The sequence below is a fragment of the Sciurus carolinensis genome, chromosome 6 (genome assembly GCF_902686445.1).
Source record: "Sciurus carolinensis chromosome 6, mSciCar1.2, whole genome shotgun sequence".
NCBI lineage: Eukaryota > Metazoa > Chordata > Mammalia > Rodentia > Sciuridae > Sciurus > Sciurus carolinensis.
In genome coordinates, this window is record NC_062218.1 from 95,073,147 (window position 1) to 95,084,206 (window position 11,060).

Sequence of the window (11,060 nt, forward strand, 5' to 3'; positions counted from 1 at the left end):
ATCCATGAATCTACTTGTTCCAGTAAACAAATACTTTGGAAAACAATCTAAAATTTTATATTAATCATCAGTTATCCAAATTATTAAATACTCTAATTTGGGATTAAAGAGATTTTGCTGTTCATTCTCCAAACAAGTTTTCATCCAATGGTCTGAGAAAAACATACTTTGAAAGACTGAACACTAACTTATAAAATATACTCCTTAAAAACAAATATGTGTTTAGCTCTGATTGGGGATTATAAGTGGAGGTAACATTTGATACTTTTCTGTCTCCAACCAGGCAGCCGTGAAGGCTGTGGTGGCTTCTTCACGGTTGGGAAGTGCCAGCAGCAGCCATGGCAACATCCAGGAGAGCCAGAAGGCTAGCCAAGAACCTTCTCCAATCCAAGACAGCGGCGAGAACATCAAAGCTATTCCAGAAGGAGAGAATACCCAAGGAGATGGGCCCCAAGTGGCAACTGAGGGTGCAGAGGCTGAGCTGATGAAGGTGCAGTCCTTAGAGGAGGTGAAAGATGCAGATATAAATGCTAAGGAAGTCCCCATGATGGTGCCCAATGCACTGGAAGATGAAATAAAGATTGCTGACCCAGAAATGGAGGAGAGCCCAGTGGAGGAGAAGCTGAAGACTGTGGAGGAAGCAGCAGACCCCAGAGAAGGGCAGGAAAACCCCACTGTGGGACTTGGAGTTCCACAGCAAGATGTGATCTTGCCAGAGTACTAAGTTGGCTTCCTTCAGATCTGGAAGTCAAACTCTGGCATTATATGTGCTTTGTCCTTCAACAAGGAAGGTGTGGAAGCATGTTATGCACTATAGTGATTCTGTTTTTGAGGTGCAAAAAAAATACATATATACAAGTTGGTAATCCTAACTTCAATGCATGTGACTGCTTTATGAACATAATAGTGTTTTCTATGGCATGTAATGGATACCTAATACTGATGAGTTATATTTGAAATTGCAAGTAAACACAACCCTTAAAAACAACCATTTTCAGCAACCAGTGACAGACATTTTAAGTGAATAGTAGCAAATTAATTTTCCTTTGAAAACCTAGCCATCCTACATCCTTTGGATTTCTTCACAAGGCAGTAATTCCTTTGAACTGCTTCTCAGATATTACTAGGTAATGCTATAAAATGTTTCCATGACCTTCCCAATATTTACTTTACACCATTAATGTATTCAAAACTGTTTACAAGGGGATGGATATATATAGGTGATAGTTACACAGAATGTGCAAAAAATTCCATTTACACTGGTAAGAAATTGAAGCATACTTATAAGGGCCATGGATTCATATGCCCCTGAGGCTTATGTGGAGAATGTCCTCTAATTTATATATACCATATCAATAATAATCAAAATGTTCTCTCTTAAATTCTGCCATTTTACAATCCTGGAAAAAGCATTTTACACACACATGATGTGTTTCATTCTTTCCTTCACCTACTGTCCAATAAGAGGCTCTTCAGTTGGACAAAATTAAGGAAGAATAAGGAAATTCAGGGAAGGAAAGGAATAATGTAGAATTAATTCCTATTCACTTTTCAAATAAAATGTATTAATTCATGAATTTATAAAACCTTATAGATAGGAACATTTTTATGGATAAATCTATAATTTCTAAGTTTCAAATATTTAGAAAAAACTATTCCACATATTGGTGCCAAAATGTCTGAATAGAGTAGATAATTCATTATTGACTTTACTAGAAAAAGACAATTATTGTGTACAAAACTCTCCCCTCCACTTGATGATAACTGGATATATTCTTTATAAACTTAAAGATACTTGTAAAATATAGGATATCTTTTTCTCACACTTGGAATGAAAGTGCCCACATTTTGGAATGCAGTTTTCACATTTTTCATGTTAAATTTAGTACATTTAATTTTCCCTTAAAAAGTAAACAAAAATGAAGAAAACACTGACTTCAAATCATACTCTTGAGAAATTAAAATCTAATATTTTATTATTTGTTTCTCCAGAATATTTTTCTCTGACTTTCGTACTAGGACCATTTTTCCCTTAAAGAAATTACACTGAGTCCAAGAACCTCACATTTATTTCTAGTTTGAGTTGAAATTAATATTTTATAAAAATATTACACAATGTAATCTAATACATTTGTGATAATTTTCCTAATTTTAAAAAGAATTATTTTCCAAGTCCAAAATGAAAACAATAAAAATGACCAGCACATATAAATCCTCATAAAATAAAGAGATCTTAAATTCTTTTGGCTCTTCCTCAAACCTATTACATTGAAAAATGAAGTTTCTGGCTTCTGAAGGCTATTGGATCTCAGTATACATTTTGCATTCCAAGAAATGTTCAACTATACTCAGGACAAGGAAATAAGGTAGGGCTTCTGGTATTCCAAAGTTCAGGGATCTGGTAGGTCACTGCCATAGAGGAAAACACTGAAGAAGCACATAATTGAGTTCAGATGATCATTTTCGTTTTTTATTAATAGTACTTGTCCTCCCCTTCCCTCTTTCCTTCCTTCATCTTTTAATTATTCCCTCTTAGAATTCAAATTTTGGCTATTATAAAGGGCTCACTTTTTAACTTTCAAGAATGCCTTCTTCATTAAGTATTAAGACTTCCACTTAAGAAGAGCAATTTCCTAAATTTCCAGGTGAAATTTTCCCCGTGTGTGTGTGTGTGTGTGTGTGTGTGTGTGTGTGTGTGTGTAAAGTGCTCCATACATCAGAAGAGGAAAGAGGAGAGGAAAATGGAGTTCCATTAAAGAACACCAATTAGTTGGAAGATCAGATCACATCATCCCTCCCAGCCCACGCAAACTGTTGCAAGGCAGGTATCATATCATTCCAACACTTGGGCTGACTGCATTTTGGTTGGCTCTGTGGATTATGAGAACAGCATCACTACTGCTAGAGCCACAGTGTGTTTCCGAATTAATTTAACAATTTAAATGATTGTACATGACCTTCCTTGGTGAGTACTCAAGAGCATGAAGATAATTCCCTCTTTTTTAATCTGAAAACTGCACCTTCTAAAATACTGATGAAGAGTTCAGATTTTTACTCTATATGTTAACATGTCGGTATAGTGACTAATGGAGTCATTTCAGAGGAAACAAGTCAGTCTTTCACAGAAATGGTCATTTCAGTCATTATTCAGATTTCAAAGAAATAAAATTTAAGCTAGTATAATCATGTTATTTTTGAAAGAACATTGCTTGTTAAAATGGGATACATTGTCTATCACAAGGATGATTTAGCTAAATAACAGTAGGAAAATAGAGACATAATTTGAAAAAAATCAAGGTTATTTCTGACAATGTAGTCTCAAAGCAAAATAATTTTTAAAATTTCAGTGAAGAAAAATTACATTTTGCATTTTAGAGATGACAATTTTCACATTGCAGTATTGGTTTCTATTTTGAGAAGTTCAAATGCATTGTATAAACTAGATTCTTTTACCGTAAGAGTCAACACTGAACTATTTCCCCCATTTAAAAGTGTGGTAATCCCAGTGGTTTCTTTCAAACTATTAAGGAAACATTTGTCCCATGGACACACAGAGTAGAAATTAGAATACGATGGTTGTAGCATTTACTGTATAGAACAAGTGCTGTCTGATATAAACATAGAGCAAGCCACATATGTAATTTTAAATTTTCTATTAGTAACATTTTAAAAAATAAGATGAAATTAATTATAATATCTTTTAATCCAATATATCAAAATTGTACATCAAATATACACTCAAGATAAAAAATTATGAGATATTTTGGAATGCTTATTTTTATACTAAGTTCTCAAAATCAGGAGTGTGTATTATACCTTTAGTATATCATCAGTCAAAACCAATATGTAGTTTGTGGCTATTGCATTAGACAGCACTGGTCGAGAGTACTTTTTATTTTAAGCAAAGTGACATTTGAACTTTTATGCTTATTTCTGAGCTGCCTCAGTTTTCCACATTCATGAATTGGAGAGAGACCTACAAGAAAATATTTCAGGAATGTCACAGACTGTAACAAGTAAAAAGCTATTGGCTATTCCTGCCCATTCATTTGCCTTGGTGAAATGTTTCCCAGCATGACTTAAAAGAACACCACTTTCTTGGGCATTGCCAGGTGATCTCTTGGCCACAGTTCCTCTTGATTCTTCTTTGGGGCCCTGAAATCCTAACTATAGACTAGAGTCTCTTGAGTACTTCCATTAAGCCAATAGTATTCCTGCTTCCCAATGTCTACTGTGGGTCCACCATGTGTCCCCATTGAGAAAGGACTACACACAGAATCCAATTGGTAATTCTGCACCACGACACCATTCTTGTGTCACAGGTACTATGTCTTTCTAGAAATCTACTAAAACATACAAATTAGCATGGTGAAGCCCGTATGAGGAAGGTGATAGCACGTCAGTTACCCTGAAATGACTATTGGCTCCCATTTTTAGATTTCCTGAGAAGGGTTTAATCAACACTGCCATTACACATGAATTTTTAAAAAGACTTAGAAATTTTTTAAACACTGATTTTAGAATAACCATCAAGGTTCTATATTTTTAGTGGCAGACTTAAAAGAAATGAAATTTGCCTTTTACTGTGACCTCAATTACACAGTATTTTAAACATATTTTGTAATTTAGAATGTTTAGCAATGCCTATTTCCAGTTTCACATGCAAGGTGACTGATCGTGGGTTGCCTACAGGCTGAAAATTTAAAGAGGGCTGTTTTGTTTCATAATCTAGTTTTTATTGCACAGAAGCAGCTGGTTGCATTTCAAATTGGAAAAAAGAAAAGTAAATGCCAGAAAAGGCAAAGGATAAAATTAGTAAACCATTTATTCTGTTTTAGGGTTGTTCTTGCAAAGTCAATTCAAAAAAAAAAAAAGTTAAAAAGAGGTCAACAAAGTGAATTAACACTAGGTTTTTCTTGATGAAGGTGGACCCAATATATAATTGACCAATATACAGAGCAGAGACAATTACATAATTACGACGCCATTATGTAATTTATTTGTCACTGCAGAGTATTCAGTCTGGTTATCTAGGTCTACTTGAGATGATGTAAAGTCTCCAGACATTTATTTATGTAATAGGATTTGTAATACCCTTGTAATTACTGCCTATTAGGTCATATTCCAATTTCCTTAATGATCAGCAGTGAAATGCTCCTGTTCAGGGTCATTGCTAAATTTGAGCATTTATCAGTTAAACACTGCTTAATGTTTTGACTCTGTGTATCTGCAATGTTTTTGAAAAAAACATGCACATGTAATTTCAACAGTGGTATTATAATATTCATAACAATTTGATAAATAGAAGTGTACCCAAAAATTTTCTATAAAAATTTCTAAGTCCTTTTATTCCCCTGACACATTCAGGGTGAGTTTTCAGTCCCTTGACAAACAGAAAAAAAGAGAGAAGAGACAACCACATTGTTACCAAGTTCAATATAACTCCTTCCTGAAGTTTTGAATTTTTAAGGGCAAGATTTTTTATTATTATGCTATTTTTTGTGCATATTATCTGAGTTCATATAATAGTTCATTCCAATCATTTTTAAATTTATCTTGGGGCGCAATAACAAATTTGATTAATGTATGTCTGGTTAAAATTAAATTTTTCATCTGTGATATACTCTAGTCAGTCTGATTACACAATTTTAGCCTCCTTCACGATTCAGTCTGTTCCCTATCATCTGGCCCAGAGGTGCACTTAGAGCAAGAAAGAAGCCAGAAAATCAGACTAACAAGCTTGCGAGAATTAGATGCTTCTCCAGAGAAGATTCAAAGCAGCCCTCTTGGTTGAGCCCAAATTAGTCAAGTGGGAGAAAGCCACTTCCCATGTTCTCATTGAAAACTTGATGGTTTGTTTGAATATTAGTACATTACCATTGACCAATAATGGCACATGATTCCACCAGTCATTGACTCTTTACCCGTCTTAATTTGCTACCCCAAACCCAAATCAATGTTTTATTTCGTCCCTATGGCCAACAGGCTCATTGTCTAGGGCTGTGAGACCCTCTAAAGCCCTGGCAGAAGCATCCCAGACTAGCTGGAAAAACATGGGGTCCTTGTTGGCCCAGAAGTCAGTTTGAAACTCGAAACAAAAAGGCTAAGACTTAAAAATCCCATTGTCCCTCTAAATAGTTATTTTCAGTGTATTTTGAAGATTGACCTGGAAAATCCATAGATATGGAATATTTGTGTCTAATCTGATCTTTGCTGTGATTCATTGTGTTAATAATGACAGATATTTAATCTCTGGTCAGACAATAATCCTTACTTTCCATTTAAAAGATTATTTCAAGCTACTCAAATACAATAGACTTTACATTAGATTTTTTTTTTTGAAAACTATTGTTTTCCTTAAGCTGTCTCCTAAGTCTAACAATTAGTTGTAAATGATAAAAATTTACTAGGTTTGCCCTTTCTTTGTTCTTTCCTTGATACATGGATAATAGTTCATCTGTTTTGTAAAGTATACAATAAGTATGACCATAAATTGAAAACTACCATCTCATAATGGCCTCAACACATGCCCACAATATAGTTCATATACCATGGAATGGATTATAAATAGCATATTCATGATTTTTTTTTCTCTTCATGGCACCATTAATCTCAGTATTATTTTCATAGTTATCTGTAAGCCAAAAAAATGTTCAACATGTCCATTTATTAATAATTAGGTCAACATGACATAATAGTTCTTCACTGCATGTCCAACAGATGTTGCTGTTTCCCTCAAATTTTTTAAATGCCCTATGAGTTCAGTTAGTGGGAACAGCTGACTTCTGGTTTAACTAACTCCTTGTGCCCAGGGAACTAAGAGTATAGGCAAAGGGGATTGTTAATAAAAGTCAGGGGCTGGTGTTTATACGCTTAGATGTCTGAATGTCAACCATTTTTTATCTCTTTTATTAATGGAAATACAGCTTACATATTTGAGATATACATATAAAAACTTAAATACATTTAAAGAATCAATTTCCACATAATTCCTCCAGGAATTAAATTTAAATCTCCAAAGAAGAGTTTTCAGGTAAACTATGGTTCACAGAGCAAATCTTTCAAAGGTCATTTTCATTGCAACACATCCAGACTAGTGTTTGTAGCTGTTTTCATACTATCAGGGAAAAGTTGAGTATTTTCAACAATGACCATACAACCCACAAAGCCTAAAATGTTTATTTGGCTATTTGATCCTTTACAGAAAAATTTTTTAAAAAATGGATAGCTCTGATTTTTCACAATATCCATGCTTTTGATGGCCTCTAGGAATGGAATCTTTTACTCTGTAGTTCCCCATCCCCCTTAGTTTAAGATCCTGATTCTCATTTGCTTCTTCAGAACTTAGGTGAGTTTTGCTTGATGTTACAGACAATCTCACAGCAACAACTGATGGACACAAGACAGTGAAATTTCTCTACAGAATTCATTCAAAATGGCATCAATGCCCAAAAAGAAAATTCATAGTATGAATTGAGTTGGCTGAGACTGGAAGTTAATATTTCTAATGGTTTGAGCATGTTTTAGAAATTTGATCCTTATATTTAAAAATCATATAAATACCTTAATACATAATTATATGTTCCCTATACTAGCATTTGAACATTTAAGCCAATCTGAAGTTGTTACTTAATGAGCTAAGAAATGAGAGTTCTTTGATTCTGAATCTCTCAGAATATTCTAAAAGCAACTTATATCAATTGAACTTCCATTAATAATTTTTAGAAAATATGCTTTATTATGTGATATTCTATGATAAAGACTTATTCATCAATAGCCCAGGGAATAGGCAAATGGTCAAATCTTTTATGTAAGAAAGCTACATTTCAATTTCCATGCTTTTCTGAGTATTCTATATTTCATTTCTTTGAAAAGAGAAGGTCTTGAGTAAATGCTTTCCATTACTTTTCTTACATATTTAGAAATCCAAGAAGGGCCCTTTTCTTCATCTATTTCTGTCACAGAGAAATTATTCATTCTAAAATATCTGCCTTAAGGGAAGCAGGTAACCTAGATATTGAGAAAAATTTAGGCATTCATGACTCTTGTGTTTCAGTTTGACTTTCAACATCTGTATTTAACTTAGATATTTAACTTAGATATTAAAGTAGAAAACCCATTATCGGCTTACTATTAGGAATACCTAAAATTATATTATGACTCTAAATTATATACTGTTTTCTTCAAACTATTGCAGGAATCAGTAGTATAGGACACAGAAACAAAAGATATGAATCATCTACCAGTTCTCCATGATTGATACATGTATAGGAAAGATGACAAAATGTAAATTAGAACTCTACTTCTCTACCTTCTTACCTTCCTACTTCCTACTGAGCAATCAGAGTTCGAAGGCAGTTGTTGATGGACTTAAATATCTTAGAAATAAGATATCTGGTTGGTTTTTGTCCTAGAAATCAAACAACACAGTTCAGGGGAATAGTAGGCCAACGTTGAAGCATGTTTTAAGGAAATGATCTGCTAATGTTGAAGATTCTCAGAAGTAACTCATTCTAGGAATCCATTTTCCCAGTTAAATTTTCATTGAGAAACTATTATATGCAATGGAGAAATAAAAAATGAATTAAACCCAGTGCTACCCTCCAAAGTGGCTTTTAGTTGAAAAGCAAAGACAAGTATATAGATAGTCTGTGCTAAATCTGGACAGGTTGTAGCCCTCTAGGAAAGAGGGAAAAGCTCTCTTTTGCTAGGAATGATGGAGGAAAGCTTCATGGGAACATGGACTGATTTGAAGGACTAGAAGAATATCTGCAGACAGGGAAAAAAGAAAGGAGGCATGTCTGACTGAAGATTGTCCTGAGCATAGGCAGTGGGGAAAAGCAAGGCAAAGTGGTGAAGAAATAGCACTAGGTGGAAAAGGTTGAAATCCAGAGGGCAATGTTGCTAAATCTGCAGCAGAGCCTCAGATTTTGTGCAAAGTTGAATTAGACAGATTCCTTGCTCCTTTCTTGTTTCTAGGCAGACACAGGTTTAGACTTTCTTCAGAACATCTGCCATCTGGAATGCCTCCCAGCAGAAAATCATCCAACACATCAAAGACGTTTTTACAAGTCATCCATTAAAGCAAAGACTCAGCCACTGAATGCATAAACTGCATTGGCCAGGTCTCCATTGATAAAGCAGAGTAAATTGTGAAAGCAATTATCTGCCTAAGTTTTGCAAAACTCCAATTTCTAAAAACTCTTGTCACTCCAGAAAATCACCTACTTGCTCAAGTTTGCTAAAGGTTACTGCTATCGTCATTTCAGCCCTTTAGGTTATCTGATCTGGACAGTTCAATTCCCATCAGATTTAAGATAGAATTCTACCTGAAAGTTTAGACAGCAAAAGGCAATTTGTACAAAGCTAACTCTCAGACAATGAAAAAATTATCAGAACAGCTTTCCTCAAACAAGCTGGTCCTGTCAATTACTTCCTTCTTCATCCATCTCTTTTATCCCATTTACATATTTTCATAAGTTCCTTTTCATATCACTCATTGCAGGCAGTATTTTTACATTCATCTTCAAGAAACTTATTTTTAAAAATATATACCAATTGGAATCAGATTACAGTATGAATACTTTTGGTTGCCTTGCAACTTTGCTTATCTCTAATAATATATGTGATTAGTGAATGGCTACATAAGGACAAAGATTAACTATTATCCGAATGACGGAAAAAAAAAAAAAAAAAACTAAGAAGTTAACATACAGAAAACCTAAGTTAGCAGGCACTGAGAAAGGAAAACATCTCATAAGAGGTTTTCAGGCTTATGTGACGTGTCTTATCTGGGGTGTCTTTTTGGATCTTTCCTGGATGTTACGTTTGTACTACTGGGTTGTCAAAAGCTAAAGGGCTATAAGCTACTCCATAGCAGCATGGAGGCTTAGATTAATGAAATACCATCACATATAGGAAACCTATAACTTCACTAGTAGCATTAACCAACAGCAAAAGCCTGTAGGATTTGGAGGACAAAGTATGAAATGTTTTAGTGTGCACAGCTAAGATTATGGGCTACCTTCCCAACTGCTATTTAAAAAGCACTGAAAAAGGAGTTGTGAACATTTCATTTTTAAAACTTGTCAAAATGGTGCTATTGACTCCTTAATACAAAGATATATTACAATGTTTTTAGGTACATACATTAAGTCTGGCCATAACTGTAAATACAGAATGTTTGTAGAGATCTCATCAAAATCATGCCCATTTGCTTTTGGTTGAGCTACCATATTCTTCAAATGGTGGTAACTGATCACAGAGCTCCTACTTTGTATAGATGGAACACAACAGTCATTGGCTCTCTCTCAGTTGCCCAAAGCCTGGGGTAGACACAAGAGCTCACTATAGCTTCTTCTTAGATTTTGGTTGGAAAATCCAGTTCAATGATTAAATATGCTCATTTGGCAAGGGGGTTTGGGTGTGTTTTCCAGGAACTTGAAGAAAAAATGTGATGGCAGCAAAAGTGGATGTTAGTAGATTAATTATAGAAACTGACTTAAGTGAGGGCCAATGTTACTTTGTGTAAGTTTATTCAGACTGTCAGAACATGCCAAAAGCCTATACATTGCTACTGGGAAATGTGTAAAGCAATTTGCATGTACAGTATGGTAATAAATCATCTAAGAGCCCACCAAAACCTTGCATTCTGTGATTTGAAATGTTACCGTGATTCAAGAGACACAATGGACATTTTTCTTTCATCTGAAATATGAAGTTGAATTATTCTTTTGAGTGTTTTCCCATTCTCTCAGATAAAATTATACATTCAGTTTCATGAGTTTTTTTCTTTTTTTCTCTTGTTTGTACTGGGGGTAGAACCTAGGGAAGCTTTACCACTGAGTTACATTCCCAGTCCTTTTTATTGAGACTGGGTCTAACTAAGATGCTTAGGACCTTGCTAAGTTGCTGAAGCTGGCCTCAAACTTGCAGTTCTCTTGCTCAGCCTCCTGGTGTGCATCACTGTGCCCGGCTACAGTTTGTTTGTTTTAAACACTGAGTGTTCAAATATATATTTTCTTTAGAGTAAGATTATAAAATCATTAAAAAGGGACATT

At 34.5% G+C, this 11,060-nt stretch overlaps 1 protein-coding gene across 4 annotated transcripts in view; it reads left to right on the forward strand.

Moving 5' to 3' along the window:
- Positions 1–9,744, forward strand: part of Camk4 (calcium/calmodulin dependent protein kinase IV) — a 236,362-nt gene extending 226,618 nt beyond the window's left edge. For all 4 annotated transcript variants that reach the window (XM_047556207.1, XM_047556208.1, XM_047556206.1 and 1 more), the window contains one exon: positions 284–9,744. In XM_047556207.1, coding sequence (XP_047412163.1) covers positions 284–724 — 441 coding nt within the window. In that variant the 3' untranslated portion in view covers positions 725–9,744. The remainder of the gene's footprint in view (positions 1–283) is intronic.
- Positions 9,745–11,060: the final 1,316 nt, after the last annotated feature.